Source organism: Micromys minutus (genome assembly GCF_963924665.1).
Source record: "Micromys minutus genome assembly, chromosome: 4".
NCBI classification, from domain to species: Eukaryota; Metazoa; Chordata; class Mammalia; order Rodentia; family Muridae; genus Micromys; species Micromys minutus.
The window spans coordinates 40,165,312-40,183,667 of NC_137973.1; the positions used below are offsets into that span (position 1 = coordinate 40,165,312).

General features: G+C 37.4%; 1 protein-coding gene across 1 annotated transcript in view; it reads left to right on the plus strand.

Moving 5' to 3' along the window:
• Positions 1 to 2,353: 2,353 nt before the first annotated feature.
• LOC308420160 (acidic mammalian chitinase) overlaps positions 2,354 to 18,356 on the plus strand; it is a gene marked incomplete at both ends in the record, with an annotated part of 50,846 nt that continues 34,843 nt past the window's right edge. Inside the window, 3 exons of the mRNA XM_080916062.1 lie at positions 2,354 to 2,378; positions 3,581 to 3,610; positions 4,339 to 4,540. Of these exons, the coding sequence (XP_080772188.1) occupies positions 2,354 to 2,378; positions 3,581 to 3,610; positions 4,339 to 4,540 (257 nt within the window). The remainder of the gene's footprint in view (positions 2,379 to 3,580; positions 3,611 to 4,338; positions 4,541 to 18,356) is intronic.

An 18,356-nucleotide genomic window follows, 5' to 3' on the forward strand; every position in this document is an offset into this window, starting at 1 on the left:
TTGTCTAGAAATTGGTAGTTCAGTTCATAGGTCAACATTGGCAGCTTGATCCACTCACAAACATTTTACAGATACACCAGAAGTTCAGTTCATTAGTGTTGGGTTCACAAACATGAATCTGCAATGGTAGCACTACCCAGTATAGACAGTGAGGCCTCAGCCTGGAAACAACCCGTATGTCTGACAATGGTAGAATAGATACAGAAAATGTGGTTTGGTTACACAATGAAATACTATTCAGATGTTAAGAATTAGGATATCACAAGTTTTGCAGGCAAAGGGGATGGAACTAGAAATATTATCCTGGGTGAGGTAACTCAGACCCAAAAGGACATGCATGGTATGTACTCACTAATAAGTGTATATTAGCCCCTAAAGTACAGAATACTCAGGATACCATCCATAGAACTCCAGAAGGTTAACAAGCTGAAAGCATCAAGTGAGAATGTTTCAGTCTTACTTGGGAGGGAGAAGAAAGCAATCATGGGAAACAAATGGAAAGAGGAACATTGGCGGGAGGGGAGGAAAAAGAAAAAGGAGGATCTTAATCAGGTATTGGGGGAGAAATAGGAGTGAAGTCCCAAGGTTCATCAAAATGAACGGAAGCAGGTAAGAGGTGGGGGGACTCTCTAGAAAGTACTGGAGACCTGGAAAGCTAAAGACTCTCAGGACTCAAAGTGAGGGATCTTAGATGAAATACCCAACTGTTTGGAGAGGAAACTTGTGGAGTACACCTCCTGTAGAAAGATAGGGCATCAAGTGGAGGGATGGGGTTGCCATTCCACAGTTAAAAACTGACCCAGAATTGTTCCTGTCTAAAAAAAACTGCAGGGAAAAAATGGAGAAGAAACTGAGGGAAAGGAGGTTCACTGACCAGCCCAAATTGGGATCCATCTCAAGGGGAGGCTCCCGGGCCAGGCATTATTACTGATACTATGATGTGCTTACAGACAGGAGCCTAGCATGGCTGCACTCTGAGAGGCCCAACAAGTACATGATTGAGACAGACACAGATACATCCAAACAATGGGCAGAAGCCAGGGACCCCTGTGGTTGAGATAGAGAAAGGCTGGTAGAAATTGTGAGGAGGGTGATACCTTAGAAGGACCAGCAGTTTCAACTAATGTAGACCACTGAGATCTCTCAGACACTGAGCTACTAACCAGGCAGCATACACTGGTTGGTATGAGGTGGCCCCCTTGACAAATATAGCAGAGGACTGCCTAGTCTGACCTCAGTGAGAGAATATGCACCTAACCCTGGAGAAACTTGAGGCTCCAGGGAGTGGAAAGCCTGGCAGGGTGGGCACTGTGGGGACATCCTCTTGGAGACAGGGGAGGAGAAATGGAATGAGGAACTGTTGAAAGGTAGAGCAGGAGGGGAATAACAACTGGACTATAGAAAAGATTAAAGATAATTAAAAACAAATATTTACCTTTCTTAATTCTTTGTTATTCTGTCACCAGAAACCACTGGCTTTTGGCAAGTAACACCTGCTGTTTAACAGTAAGGGATTAAGTAAAGAAGTGATTACTCTGGCTCTTTGTTCTTTTCTTATAGGTAACTCTCTGATTTAGATAGAGGCTCCAAGTTCATTAACTCTTTGGGAGTCAGAGAAAGCCACCCTCAGAGAAAAACACCCTGAAATGGTATCAAACTGCCTTCTAAATGTTTATGTTTATAGCTATAAATTAGGGCAACTGTAAGGAATAATGAATAAAACATTTTGTCTAAAGTAGAAGTCTACTAGAAGGAATGGTAATTCAGGATTAATTTTGTATTCACAAATTCTTAAACCAAACTACCTTATAATTTTAACTTGAAGTAACTCTTAAGAACAGAAATAGACAGGATGTTTAGGAAGCACCCGTTAAAGAGGAAAAGTTTTTTAGGCACAGATTGTACATGTTGTATGTGAAAGTTCCATAAAAGAAAACATAAAAGAAAAGCAGCTAATAATTTCCAAGGGTTTTTTGTTGTTTACCTTCCAATAAGAACATTTTTTTATGCCAGGCATGAAATGTCCACAAAATGAACAACTTAAGTATATGAACAGGTGTTTGTCCACACTGGGAGTGCCAAAAAAGCTATTAAGTTTCAAGGTTGTCTCTATTGGTCTACATGACCCTTCTAAAATGACATGGTATTATTATGTCCATACAGGGCAGGAAAGGTGATGGCAGAGGTGAGAGATCTAAGTAGGCAAATCTGCAGGGGAGATCTGGGAAATTAGTGATTAGTCATAAACACATCTTGCTTAAACCCTGACCTCTTAGAAACCCTTGTGATAAGAAGGCACTCAGATGGTATAAAAAGCCATTTGAAGTTTGGCTACAGCAGTACTGAGGGCATCATGGCCAAGCTCATTCTTGTAGCTGGTGAGTCTGTAGTCAGAGCTAGGTTTCCTATGTGTCCTTTCCTCTTTGGGTCTCATAACTAGGAAATAGTCAGTGTGTGACACCTCTGACCTTTTCATTTCTTTCTTCTCATTGCAAATGTTTTTTCCTCATGCAATCAGTCTTTCTCTTGCTCTCTAAGCTCATGTCACTGGCATGGTGTTAAAAGCAGTGTCACTGACTTTCAGTATTTGTCTTACTCTTTTCTGTCATTTCCAGGCATTCATTTTCCCTAGTCATCATCCTACACTACCTGTCTTAAATTGCCATCATCTTTATTTACTTTTCTGTAAATAGGAAATAGCTCCTTTGGAGATAAAACAAGAACAAACAAACAAACCAACAAACAAACCAGTAGTAATCAATATAAAGATATTCAAGTTTTCTTTGCTCTGATTTCTGCTGGATTATTTATTTTCCCTTATAATCCTGCTGAGATGATGACAACATAAATGTCAATCCCAGACATGCAATAAGTGGTTGATTTAGTAGTTGTTTAGAGCCAACTATTGTCTATAACTTACAAGCTGCTCTAAATTTGTGCTTTAGAAACTTTGTTATGCTTCAAAGCCATTTTTAAAAGAATTCCAAAGCCTAGTATATAAAAGATGCTGAGATAAATAGTCCAGTTCTCTTGACAGTGTGTCAAATCTGTGGTCCCCATACTCAAGTGGTACAGGCAGGAAGTTTTCTAGGTCAAAGGCAGCTTGGGCTATAGAGGAAGATAATGTTTAAAGAAAGTTCTCTGTAGAAGCCAAGGGGAAGCACCTGGAGGCATAACTTTAGCAAAATTTCTCTGAATATGTTACCACCCTTTGACTCTGCTTTAGAGAATGCCTTATCTGTTGAAGTACTGAGCTTATATCAGGTCTGGGAAATGTGGCAATTTGTTTCTGTGGTTACAAAGTGATGTGAATCTGGAGCAATTTTAGCCAGCCCTGCTTCATACATAGTAGACATCACATTTACAAAAACTACGGTGCAGAATGTAAAAAGGATAGTGACTATTTTTGACTATGTAGTAAAGTGTAGATCAAAGAATGTTTACTGAAAAGATTACCCCTTTACACAACTGCAAAGTTTCACTTGGGCTGTCACAACAAGATGGACCATATGGCTCTAGAGTTATATCCTAGAAGACTAAGGCATCTACTTCACAATAAATATCTATTTTCTTTTTCTAGGTCTGGCTCTTCTGCTGAATGCTCCACTGGGTAAGTCACTGATTCCATGTTCTACTTTTGACAGAACAATTAACTACCATCAAACTTACATATCTCAATTTACATGATACAACTGTCTAATTAACATAGTTAAGTAAAAATACATTCCAGTATTATTGTATTTGAAAAAATTTACCAGGAAATAAAGCATATTGGAGAAAGAGAGATGGGTTTGCCTTACGGCAGGAGTAGACTTTTTTTTTTTTTTTTTTAGGTGCTATGTGGATTGTATCAGATATTAGTCATTGTTATCACCAGCTATCCTGTTCTCTATTGCTTAAAACATAGGATATGATTTTGAATATAGTTATACCAATGCAAACAGATACTTAAGAAGGCAGTTGTGTCCACAGGGTCAGAACATGCTGTAAGTGAAAGGAGGTCAGAACTCAAAGGCGATTAAGACAAGTTTCCCATCCCAGTTTTTAGTTCAGCTGTTATTGCTAGTCTGTATAGCTTGACCATCTAAGAGTTTTAAATTCTCATCAAGTGGTCTTTATGGGACCATTGAATTTCATGAAGTATTGGCATTTTGTTTCAAGATCCCCAAATGTATTTTTAGCATCTCTTAATTTATGTGTAACAGTGATCACAGTAGTCACCTACACTTGGAGATCAGGGCTATGAGACATTGAGGGAAACAGAAGCAGAACTCAACCTGTTTTCACAGTTCAGTACCAAATGCACCCAGCCATCATACTTATTCTTGATTATCACAGGGTCTGCCTACAATTTGGTATGCTACTTTACCAACTGGGCCCAATATCGGCCAGGCCTGGGGAGTTTCAAGCCTGATGACATTAACCCCTGCCTGTGTACTCACCTGATCTATGCCTTTGCTGGGATGCGGAACAATGAGATCACCACCATAGAATGGAATGATGTTACTCTCTATAAAGCTTTCAATGGCTTAAAAAACAGGTAAAAGAAAAGGGTAAATAGATATTTAAGTTAAATACTTTGGAGCAAGAGTTACTACCAATATTGCTTCAGAAGATGTTATTTATAACCAAAAAATTAGTGATATGTAACAAATCAATGCCTATCTGTCTATCTATCTATCTATCTATCTATCTATCTATCTATCTATCTATCTATCTATCTATCTATCTATCTATCATCTATCTATCTATCAATCATCTATCTATCTATCTATCATCTATTTTATTTATTTATTTTTTTTAAAGATTTTAAACATTTTTTGCTTAAAATTATACATTTTTGTCAGTACTGTTTTTTCAGACATTAAAATAAATATTACATAAAACCATGTGAATATGTTTTTTAGTCAGTACTTGATTTTTTTCAAGGGCTTGAACAGTATGCATTGAAAACGTACTAGTTGCAATAAGCGTAAAGTACATGCAAAACAAAACGCAACATGGAAATAGTCAAAGTCTTCTTGTTTTGTGAATATATGTATAGTTTTTGTTTTCTTTATTTCTTGGACTTCATACAGTCTGTGAGTTGTTTCTGGGGGAGTGCAAGCCTCTGGGGTTAGCATCCCACTATCAGTGACTGCATATTATGTCTGTTCTTTTGTGACTGGGTTATCTCACTCAGGATGATCTTCTCTAGATGCAGCCATTTTCTTAAGAATTTGGTTAAGTCATTGTTTCTGGTGGCTGAGTAGTATTCCATTGTGTATATGTACCACAATTTTTGTATCCATTCGTCTTCTGAAGGACATCTGGGTTCCTTCCAGCTTCTGGCTATTATAAATAGAGCCGCTATGAACATTGTGGTGCATATATCTTTGTTGTGTATTAAAGTGTCTCTGGGGTATATGCCCAGAAGTGGAATAGCTGGGTCTTCATGTAGTACTATATCCAATTTTCTGAGGTATCGCAAGACAGATTTCCAGAGTGGTTGTATTAGCTTGCAACCCCACCAACAGTGGAGAAGTGTTCCTATTTCTCCGCAGCCTCGCCAGCATCTGCTGTCATCTGAGTTTTGGATCTTGGCCAATCTGACTGGTGTGAGGTGGAATCTTAGGGTTGTTTTGATTTGCATTTCCCTGATGGCTAAGGATGTCAAGCACTTCCTCAGATGTTTCTCGGCCATTCAGTGTTCCTCAACTGAAAATGATTTGTTTAGCTCTGTACCCCATTTTTTAATAGGGTTATTTGATTCTCTGGTGTCTAGCTTTTTGAGTTCCTTGTACACCTTGGATATTAGGCCTCTATCTGATGTGGTGTTGGTAAAGATCTTTTCCCATTCTGTTGGTTGCCGTTTTGTTTTCTTGACGATGTCTTTAGCCTTACAGAAACTTTGCAATCTCATTAAGTCCAATTTGTTAATCTTTGACCTTAGAGCTTGAGCCATTGGTGTTTTGTTCAGGAAATTTTCTCCTGTGCCTATGTGTTCTAAGGTTTTCCCTACTTTCTCATCTAATAGTTCCAGTGTATCTGGTTTAATGTGGAGATCTTTGAACCACTTACACTTGAGCTTTGTACAAGGAGATAAGAACGGGTCTATTTTCATTCTTTTGCATGTTGAGTGCCAGTTGGACCAGCACCATTTGTTGAATAGGCTGTCCTTTTTCCATTGAATGTTTACTGCTCCTTTGTCAAAAGTCAGGTGACCATATACACGAGGGCTCATTTCTGGATCTTCTATTCTATTCCATTGATCCACTTGCCTATTTCTGTACCAGTACCATGCAGTTTTCAGCACAATTGCCTTGTAATATAGCTTGAGGTCAGGGATAGTGATTCCCGCAGATGTTTTTTTGTTGTTGAGGATGGATTTCGCTATTCTAGGTCTTTTGTTATTCCATATGAAATTGCACATTGATCTTTCCAATTCCATGAAGAACTGGGTTGGAATTTTGATGGGGATTGCATTGAATCTGTAGATTGCTTTTGGTAGGATGGCCATTTTTAAGATGTTGATCTTTCCAATCCATGAGCATGGGAGATCTATCCATTTTCTGAGATCCTCCTCAATTTCTTTCTTTAGAGGTTTGAAGTTCTTGTCATACAGTTCCTTTACTTCCTTAGTTAGAGTCACACCAAGGTATTTCATAGTTTTTGTAACTATTGTGAAGGGTACCTTTTCCCTAATTTCTTTCTCCACATGTTTGTCCTTTGAGTATAGGAAGGCTACTGATTTGTTTGAGTTAATTTTGTATCCGGCCACTTTGCTGAACTTGTTTATCAGCTGTAGGAGTTCTCTGGTGGAATTTTTGGGGTCACTCAAGTACACTATCATGTCATCGGCAAAGAGTGATGTTTTTATCTCTTCCTTTCTGATTTGTATCCCCTTGATCTCCTTTTGCTGTCTAATTGCTCCAGCCCGGACTTCCAGTACTATGTTGAATAGGTAGGGAGAGAGTGGGCAGCCTTGTCGAGTCCCTGATTTTAGTGGGATTGCTTCAAGTTTCTCGCCATTAAGTTTGATGTTGGCTGTTGGTTTGCTGTATATTGCTTTTATTATGTTTAAATATGGGCCTTGGATTCCTGTTCTTTCCAGGACTTTTAACATGAAATGGTGTTGGATTTTGTCAAATGCTTTCTCAGCATCTAGTGAGATGACCATGTGATTTTGGTCTTTAAGTTTGTTTATATGGTGGATTACATTGATGGATTTCCTTATGTTAAACCATCCCTGCATCGCAGGGATGAAGCCTACTTGGTCATGATGAATGATGGTTTTGATGTGTTCTTGGATTCGGTTTGCAAGGATTTTGTTGAGTATTTTTGCATCAATGTTCATAAGTGAGATTGGTCTGAAGTTCTCTTTCCTTGTAGGGTCTTTGTGTGGCTTAGATACGAGGGTTATTGTAGCCTCAAAAAATGAGTTGGGTAATATTCCATCTGATTCTATTTTTTGGAATAGCTTGGCGAATATTGGTGTTATATCCCCAATAAATGTCTGACAAAATTTTGCACTGAACCCGTCTGGACCTGGGCTTTTTTTGCTTGGGAGGCTTTTGATGAGTTCTTCTATTTCTTTAAGTGTTATGGGATTATTTAGATGGTTTAATGGTTTTGGTTTAAATTTAGGATCTTGTATCTGTCTAGGAATCTATCCATTTTCTCCAGATTTTCCAGTTTTGTGGAGTTAAGTTTTTGTAGTAGGATCTGATAATTTCTTGATATCCTCAGTTTCAGTTGTTATGTACCCACTTTTCTTTCTGATTTTGTTAATTTGTATACTCTCTCTTTGCCTTCTAGTTAGTCTGGCTAGGGGTTTATCAATCTTGTTGCTTTTCTCAAAGAACCAACTCTTGGTTTTGTTAATTTTTTCAATGGTTCTTTTTGATTCTATTTGGTCTATTTCTGCCCTAATTTTGATTATTTCTTGCCGTCTACTCTTCTTGGGTATCTCTGCTTCCTTTTGTTCTAGGGCTTTTAGCTGTGCTGTCAGGTTGCTGATGTAAGCTCTCTCCAGTTTCTTTTTGGAAGCACTTAGGTCTATGAGTTTTCCTCTCAGTACTGCTTTCATTGTATCCCATAGGTTTGGGTATGTTGTGTTTTCATTTTCATTGAATTCTAGAATATCCTTAATTTCTCTATTTCTTCTTTTACCCTGCTATCGTTTAACAGAGCGTTGTTTAGTTTCCATGTGTATGTGGGCTTTTTGTTGTGTTTGTTGTTGTTAAAGACCTGCTGTAGACCATGGTGATCTGAGAGGATGCATGGTAGTATTTCAATTTTCTTATATGGATTGAGGTTCGTTCTGTGTCTAATTATGTGGTCAATTTTTGAGAAGGTGCCATGGGGTGGTGAGAAGAAGGTGTATTCTTTTACTTTAGGATAATATGTTCTGTATATATCTATTAATTCTAGCTGGTTCAAAGTCTCTGCTAGTTTTGCAGTGTCCCTGTTCAGTTTCTTTTTCCACGATCTGTCCATTGGTGAGAGTGGGTTATTAAAGTCTCTCACTATTATTGTGTGGGGTGGAATGTATTTTTTGAGCTTTAGTAGGGTTTGTTTTATGAATGTGGGTGCTTTTATTTGGAGCATATATGTTAAGGATTGAGAGTTTCTCCTGACAGATTTCCCCGGTAATGAGTAAAAAGTGTCCTTCCTTATCTTTTTTGATAACTTTTGGTTGGAAATTTACTTTATTCGATATATGAATAGCCACTCCAGCTTGATTCTTGGGACTGTTTGCTTGGAAGTTTTTTTCCCACCCTTTTACTCTGAGATAGTTTCTGTCTTCTTCTCTGAGATGAGTTTTCTGTTTGCAGCAAAAAGCTGGATTTTGTTTATGTATCCAGTCTGATAGCCTATGTCTCTTTATTGGGGAGTTGAGTCCATTTATGTTAATAGATATCAAGGAATAGTTGTTTCTGTTTCTTGCTATTATTTCTTTGTGGGTTGAGTTGTGTCTGTGTCTTTATCTTCTTTTGGTTTTCTTGTTTTTACTAGGCTGTATTTTCCCTCATTGTATTGGGTTTTTCACAAATAATTCGTTGTAGTGCTGGGTTTGTGGTCAGATATTGTGTAAATTTTGATTTGTCTTGAAATATCTTCATCTTTTCCTCTATGGTGATTGATAGTTTTGTTGGGTATAGCAGCTTGGGGTGGCTCTTGTGCTCTCTTAGGGTGTGCATGATGTCTGTCCAGGCTCTTCTATCTTTCATAGTTTCTGTTGAGAAATCGGGTGTGAGTCTGATTGTTCTGCCTTTATATGTTACCTGACCTTTTTCCCTTACTGCTTTTAGTATTCTTTCTTTACTTTGGGCACTTGGTGGCATAGATGTTTAAAATTTAGTGTTCGTCTTGCTGAATTTTTTCTTTGATGAGTATGTAGTGTCATTCCCCATCTTTTTTTTTTTTTCATAACTTTTGGTTGAAAGTCCATTTTTTTCCATACTAGAATTGCTACTCTGTCTTGTTTCTTGGCACTATTTCTATCTTTAGCGCCTGGGCTTCTCTCTCTTATCTCTTGTATTCTTTTGACGAATTTTGCATTTGTGTCTCCAGATCTCTTTTGTAGGCTTTCCGTCTCAGATTTTTCTCACTTTGTGTTTTCTTTAATGTATATCTTTCCATTTTTAGATCCTGGATGGTTTTGTTCAATTCCTTTAACTGTTTGATTGTGTTTTTCTGTATTTTTTTAAAAGAGATTTATGTTTTCATTTTAAGAGCTTCTCTTTGTTTACCTGTGTTACTTTAAGGGATTTATTTCTGTTTTAAAAAATCATCTATCATCTTCAAGAGATTGAATTTAAGATCTGAATCTTGCTTTTCAGGTGTGTTGAATTATCCAGGACTTGCAGTTGTGGGAGAACTGGGTTCTGATATTCCCAAGTAGCACTGATTTCTGTGTCTTATATTTTTGCCCTTACTTCTAACCATCTGGTTGTCTCTGCTGCTAAATGGCCTTGCTGTTTCTGACTTGAGTTTGTTCCTCCTGTGAGCCTGCATTCCTGTAATTCTGGTTATGTTGAAACTCCTGGGGTCCAGCTATCTCTGTTATCTTGTGATACTGGGCTTCTGAGATCCTGGATGTGTCAGAGGTCCTGGGATTCAAGCTGCCACTGGGTGTGAGCAGAATGGTTGGTGAGCCAGAGATCATTGTCCACTCCAGGTTTCAGGTGCAACACAGAAGTAATGTGTGACTCTGGATGGGCAAGACTTCTTGCATCCTTTATGTCCTGGGGGTGTGAGTTGTGCCAGGTATTGGAGTGTGTTGAATCCTCACCCGAGATTCTGGGTGTGTCAGAGATCCTGAAGGTCAAGCTGCCTCTGGGTCTTGGGGGAGTGGGTAGTGAACCAGAGCCCAGGATCTGCTCCTGGTTGCAGGTACAAACAGTAAGGGATGTGTCCCTCTGTCTGGGCAAGGGTATCTTTTTCCTCTGAGATCCTGGGTGTGTCAGAGATCCTAGGGGTCAAGCAGTCTCTGGTTAATACCTTTTACTTTCAATTCTTAGGGTGCATACCTACTGATTAATAACATTTTATTAAATTGTACCAGGAAGCTGAGGGCAAAAATGAGTACAAGGAACTAATCATTATCTTGATAACAATCTCAGCATTATCAACAAAGATAGTCATCTAGTACTAGTCAGGCTGCCATTGTTCTTTTTCCCTAATCTCAAAAATGTCCCTTGCTGAATTATGAAGAGTCTGCTTATATGAAATTTAAATTGTCTCCAAAGATCTTTTCACATCAAAGCCCCTAACATAAACATCTTAAACTAAATGTACTAACAATCTAAATCTCTAAATTCTTTCTAAACTTGGTGGTTGAATCACTAATTTTATCCAGTAATAATAATCGTAAAATATAAGTCATTATTGTTGTCAGTGATAAAGACATTGCCCAGTGTGGGACTGTAAACCCTCTTAGAGTTTTCTTACAACTCATTGATAAGGTATGTGAAGTCCATGAGTGCAAGAAACTAACTGAATATCCATAACAGCATGAAGTCCTCAGAATACACCGATTTCCAGGCTCTGCCTCTCCTACTCATATGGAAACCTACTGAAGCTTCCACCCCCCCCCCCACATATATATATAAACACACATACATATACATATATGCATCTTGGCTATAGTTTCCCCTCTATTTACTTTGCTCAGTTTCTCTGTACTTCTTCTTCCCTCTGAATCCACTCCCTCTTTGTCTCACATTAGAAAGAATGTGCTTATAAGGAATAATAACCAAACATGACAAAATAAAATACAATTAAGGTGAAGGAAAAACTACCATATCAAAGTTGGACCTGGTAATTCAACAGGAGAAGAGTCCCAAGAGCAGGTTCAAGAATCAGAGACCCATTTGGTCTCATGAACAGGAGTACCATCAAAATATTAACTCAATAGCTATAAAATTTATTTAGGAAACATGTTGCAGATCTGTGTAGGCCCCATGTTTGTTATTTTGGTTTCTTCGAGGTCATATGCAACTTGTTTAGTTGATTTAGAGACCTTTGTCCTTTTGGTGTTCTCTGTCACCGTTGGCTAGTACAATGTCTCCACCTCCTCTTTGCCTAAGTTTCCTGAGATCAGAGGGGAAAGATTTGATGAAGTCCTCTAACTTAGACTCTCCATATAACGTCTGCTTATGAGTCTCTGTAATCTTTTCCAATATACTTCCAGAGAATGTCTCCTTGATAATGACTGTAAGGCACTGGTCTATAACTATAGCAGACTATTATTAGGAATATTTTTTATTGATTATTTTTAGTGATTGGTTTTATTCTAGGTCTCTGGGCTATCTAGTCTCTAGTTGTACATTATCCAAGCAGTGTTACGTATGATTTCCTTCTTGTAGTGTGGGCCTTCGATCAAGTCAGGCATTGTTTGCCTACTCCTATAATTTCTGTGCCATCATCATTCTAGCATATTTTTTTCTGATGAAAATGGCATTTAAAAAAATTGAACAACTTTATTTAAAAAATAAAGATAAATGTACAGATTTTAAAGCATTTTTGCATATAAGTATATGAATACATTTTTGTCAGTACTTGATTTTTTTAAAGGTTTGATAGTGTGCATTAAAATCTTACTAGTTACAATGAGCATAAAGTACATGTAAAACAAGATGTAACCTAGAATTAGTCAAAGTTTTCTTTATGTGTAAAGATTAAGCATATGGTTTTTATTTTTATTTTTTGGCCTTTGATTTTTCTTGAACTTCACATAGTTTGTGAGTTGTTTCTGGGGTGTTCAGAGCTTTCTGGGGTTAATATACAATTATTAGTGACTGCATATTATGTCTGTTCTTTTGTGACTGGGTTATCTCACTCAGGATGATATCATCTAGATGCATCTATTTTCTTAAAAATTTCATAAAGTCATTGTTTCTGATAGCTGAGTAGTACTTCATTGTGTAAATATAGCACAATTTTTGTATCCATTCATCTATTGAAGGGCATCTGGGTTCTTTTCAGCTTCGGGCTATTATAAATATGGCTGCTATGAATATTGTGGTGCATGTGTCTTTGTTGTATGTTGGAGCTTCTCTGGGGTATATGTCCAGAAGTGGAATAACTAATCTTCAGGTAGTACTATGTCCAATTTTCTGAAGAATCACCAGACTGATTTCAAGAGTGGTTGTACCAGTTTACAACCCCACCAATAGTGGAGAAGTGTTCTTCTTTCTCCACATTCTCGTCAGCAACTGCTGTCATCTGCATTTTTGATCTTAGCCATTCTGGTTGGTGTGAGATGGAATCTCAGGGTTGTTTTGATGACGTCGAGCACTTCCTTAGATGCTTCTCAGCCATTCGATATTCTTGAGAACTCTTTGTTTAGCTCTGTACCCCATTTTTTCATAGGGTTATTTGGTTCTCTGGCGTCTAGCTTCTTGAGTTCTTTGTGTACCTTCGATATTAGGCCTCTAACTGATGTGGGGTTAGTAAAGACCTTTTCCCACTCTGTTGGCTGCCATTTTGTTTTCTTGACAGTTTCCTTAGCCTTACAGAAACTTTGCAATCACATTAAGTCCCATTTGTCAATATTTGACCTTAGAGCATTGACATATTTGTTTTTTCAGGCAGGACTGTGTGTAAGTCAAAGGGTTTGGGCTGAGTTTGTTCATATGGTTTCTTTTTTAGTATCCTGAAAAGTACCTTTCTCATACCAAAGACACTAGAATGTAGTAGTGATTGCTCCATGTTGGTACTACCTCAACTTTTCCACTTTCAATGAGTTTGTGGGTTTTGTTGGCAATTGTTATTATTTTTGAGGCCATTCTGAGAGTTTGTGAATAACATCCATTTGTCTTAACAGTAGCCTGGATTATATTGTGATTTCCAGGTGACCTCCTTATCTAAGAACTCAACTGAATGAAACACAGTCCTGTCACTGGATTCCCTGCCTGGGTATAAATGATGAATCATTGAGATATCATATCCTTCATTACTAAGTGTCCACATTAAAATCACTTTCATAAATTTCAGGAAATTTCTATTGCACTAAGTTACCACTCTGCTACCCAAATGCCCCCTTCCCAGTTCCACTCTCTCTCCAACACTCCTTCCTTCTGTCTCCCCGACAACCTGATTCTTCTACTCCCATTCTCACATACTCCCAAATTCCCATAAAATCTATTCTATTTCCTCCTCTCAGGGAGGTCCCTATATCTAGAAGTTCCCTCTATAGATAACCTCTCAGGTCTATGAATTGTAGCTTGGTTATCATTTATTTAATTTCCAATACTCCCTTGTAAGTGAATAAATACCATTTTATCTTTTGGAATATGGGTTACTTCACTCAGATGAGGTTTTTTTCTAGTCTCATCAATTTGCCTACAAATTTCATGATATTTATTTATTTTTATTAGTGAGAAATAATCTATTGTATAAATGTACCATTTTAAATCTATTTTTTTTTCTGTTGAGGAACATTGAGGTTGTTTCCAGTTTCTGGCTGTTATGAATAAAACTGCAAAAAATATAGTTGATCAAGTGCCTTGTGATAGGATGAAATGTCTTTGGGTATATATCTAAGAGTGGTATAACTGATGCTTGAGGTAAATGGATTTCTAGTTTTCTAAGGAACCATCAGATTGATTTCCAGAAAATCTCTACATATTTGCACTTTCACTGGCAATGGATGGCTATTTCCCTTACTCTATAGTCTCATTAGCAATTGTGATATTGCATATATTCATTATGATAGGTATAAAATGGAATCTTAAAGTGATTTTGACTTACATTTCCATGATGACTAACGAAGTTGAGCATTTCTTTAAGTAATTCTCAGCAATTTAAGATTCCTTTATTGAAAATTCTTTCATTAGATCTATTCTTCATCTTTAATTGGATTATTTGGTTCATTGATTCCTAGTTTCTTGCATTTATATATATATACATATATATATATATACATACATACATATATATATATATATATATATATATATATATATATATATTGGATATTAGTCCTCTATCAGATAGGGTGTTGGTAAAAATCTTTTTTTCATTCTGATATATTGATATCTGCTATTTTTTTCCTTACAAAAGTTTTCAGTTTCATGAGATCCCATTTATTAATTATCTGTGGCTGTCCAATAGGGGTTTTGTTCAGAAATTTATTTGTGTTAATGCTTTCTAGGTTATTCCTTATTTTCTCTAATATTAGGTACAGTGAATCTGGTTTTATATCAAGGTATTTGATCCACTTAGATCTGAGTTTTGTGGGAGTGATAAGTAGAATCTATTTGCATTCTTTTTTTTTCTTCTAAGGGAATCTCAAAGCTCTGACTGAAAGCCAGGTGATTATTTATTGATACAAGTTTCACAAAACAAAGCCAGACTATTAATTATACAAGAAATACATATTATGCATTTGATTTTAATTACATTTCCAAGATTATGAGTTCAGTCACAATTAGAAAATACAAATAGAACAGAACTGATTTTAATTATCAACCTATAACTCTAATTTAGGGAATCTAAAAAATGTATTCTTCAAAGCAAACACATTACATGACAGCTTGCTTTTAGTTGGCAGAGTTTGCAGTTTTAAGGCACTCCAGACAAACAGAAAATATCTGAAACAACCATTTTATGAATACCAACTACTAATACCCAACTTCTTTTAGTATATAGTTTCACCATTTATGTAAGAAAAAAAACTTTAATCAATCTAATTTGCTGAGTTCTGTTCCTCCAGTGGTGTACGCTATATGATCCCTGATCTTTTCTCTCTTTCTTTATTTACATCCCAAATACTGCTCCCCCTTCTGATAAGGTAACCCATGCACCGAGCTCCTCCCTCCTACTCCCTCCATTTCTCTTCTGAGAGGGTGGGCCTGCCTGGGTATCTACCTGCTCTGGTATATCAGGTATCTTCCAGATTAGGCACAACATCTCCCACTGAGGCCAGAAAAATGTAGCCATGTAGACTGAGCTACGTGTCTGCTACATATATGCCAAAGGCCTTGTTCTAGTCATTGTGTGTTTTTTTGCTTGGTGGCTCAGATTCTGTGAGCTCCTAGAGATCCAGGTTAGTTGAAACTATTGGTCTTACAGTGGAGTCCCCATCCATTTCAGGGCCTTTAATCCTTCCCCCAAACTCTTTCATAAGAGGACTAAATCTCCATCCAATATCTGGCTGGGGGATCTGCATCTGTTTCAGTCAGATGCCGAATAGATCCTTTTAGAGGACAATTATGTAGGCTCCTTTCTGTAAGCAAAACAGAGTATCATTAATACCGTAACAGGTTGTTGCTTGCCCATGGAATGGTTTCAAGTTGGGCTGTTTTTTTTTTTTTTTTTTTTTTGGTTGGCTTTTCTTTTAGTCTCCGCTCTATGTCTGCATTACTTTTAAACAGGACAAATTTGGGTACAAATTTTGGTGGGTGAGTTTTTCTCCTTATCTCTCCACTGGGAGTTGTACCTATTATTATGTGGCCTCTTTAGGTTCTATATCTCCACTGTTAGGCATCTCAGGTGAGGTTACCACATTAACTCCTGGAAGCCTTCTCTATCTGAGGTCTCTAAGACTGCCTAGAGATTCTCCCCACTGCCATACAGTCTCTGTTTTTAATTTTTCTCCAGGTCTTCTGGGCCTTTCTACTTTCTCCCCCCATACCTGATCCAGTTGCCCATTTTGTTCCGCTCATTTCCTCTCAGTTCACTCCCTTTATCTGCCCCCTATGAAGATGTTGTTTCTACTTATAAGTGTGATTCAAGCATCCTTTCTCAGGCCTTCCTTCTTGTTTAAATTTTTTTTGTGTCTGTTGGGTGTATCATGGTTATCCTATAATTTGTGAGTAACATCTACTTATGAGTAAGTGTATACCATGGATGTCATTTTGGATCTGGTTTATCTTACTTAGAATGTTATATTTTATTTTTTCATTTTCCTGAAAAATTCATGATGTCCTTCTTTTGAATATCTAAATAGTATCCACTGTGTAAAGGAATCACATTTTTGTACCCATATTTCAGTGGATGGATATCTGATTTTTTTATTATAAATAAAAATGTGTCCTTTTGGCATGGTGGAAAATTTTTGGGGTCTATGCGCAGAAGTAGTATAGCTGGGTTTTTCGGTAGAACTATTTTCAGTTTTCTGGAAAATCACCTGATTGATTTCTTGAGTGGTTATACAACTTCAGTCCTACCAGCAATGGAGAAATGTTTTCCTTTCTCCATATCCTTGCCAGAATGTGGTGTCTCTTATGTTTTTTATCTTAGCCATTATGATTGATGTAAAGTAGAATCTCAGGGTTGTTTTGATTTGCATTTTCCTTGTGACTAAGGGTATTGAACATTTCTTTAAGCATGTCGGGACCATTTGAGATTCCTCTGTTGAGAATGCTCTGTTTATCTCTGTATCCTATAATTTAATTGAGCTGTTTTGTTTGTTGGAGTCTCACTGCTTGAAGCCTTTATATATTTTGGATATTTATCATCTGTTGGTTAGTGTAGATATCTTCTCAATCTTTAGGCTGCCTTTTTTCCTTTGGACAGTGTTCTTTGCCTTATAGAAGTTCAGTTTAGCCCTCACGTATATGGTCACCTGATTTTTGACAAAGGAGCCATAAACATTCAATGGAAAAAGGACAGCCTATTCAACAAATGGTGCTGGTCCAACTGGCACTCAGCATGCAAAACAATGAAAATAGACCCTTTCTCATCTCCTTGTACAAAGTTCAAGTGTAAGTGGATCAAAGATCTCCAAATTAAACGAGATGCACTGAAACTATTAAATGAGAAAGTAGGGAAAACCTTAGAACACATAGGCACAGAAGAAAATTTTCTGAACAAAGCACCAATGGCTCAAGCTCTAAGGTCAAAGATTAACAAATGGGACTTAATGAGATTGCAAAGTTTCTGTAAGGCTAAGGATATTGTCAAGAAAACAAAACAGCAGCCAACAGAGTGGGAAAAGATCTTTACCAACTCCACATCAGATAGAGGCCTAATATCCAAGGTATACAAAGAACTCAAAAAGCTAGACACCAGAGAATCAAACAACCCTATTAATAAATGGGGTACAGAGCTAAACAAAACGTTCTCAATTGAGGAATATCGAATGGCTGAGAAACATCTGAGGAAGTGCTCCACATTCTTAACCATCAGGGAAATGCAAATCAAAACAACCCTGAGATTCCACCTCACACCAGTGAGATTAGCCAAGATCCAAAACTCAGATGACAGCAGTTGCTGGCGAGGTTGAGGAGAAAGAGGAACACTTCTCCACTGTTGGTGGGGTTGTAAACTGATATAATCACTCTGGAAATCAGTCTGGTGATACCTCAGAAAATTGGATATAGTACTACCTGAAGACCCAGCTATTCCACTTCTGGGCATATACCCCAGAGACACTTTAATATACAACAAAGATACATGCATCACAATGTTCATAGCAGCTCTATTTATAATAGCCAGAAGCTGGAAAGAACCCAGATGTCCTTTAGTAGATGAATGGATACAAAAACTGTGGTACATTTACACAATGGAATACTACTCAGCCACCAGAAACAATGACTTAACCAAATTCTTAAGAAAATGGCTGCATCTAGAGACTATCATCCTGGGTGAGATAACCCAGTCACAAAAGAACAGACATAATATGCAGTCACTGATAGTGGGATGCTAACCCCAGAGGCTCGGACTGCCCCAGAAGCAACTCACAGACTGTGTAAAGTTCAAGAAAAAAAAAAAAAGAAAGCAAAACAAAACAAAACAAAAAAACAAAGTCATGCTCAATCCTTTCACACCAAGAACACATTGACAAATTTCGGGTTACACTCCGTTTTACCTGTACTTTTTGCTCATTGTAAAAAAAAAAAAAAAGCCAAGCACTGACACAATTG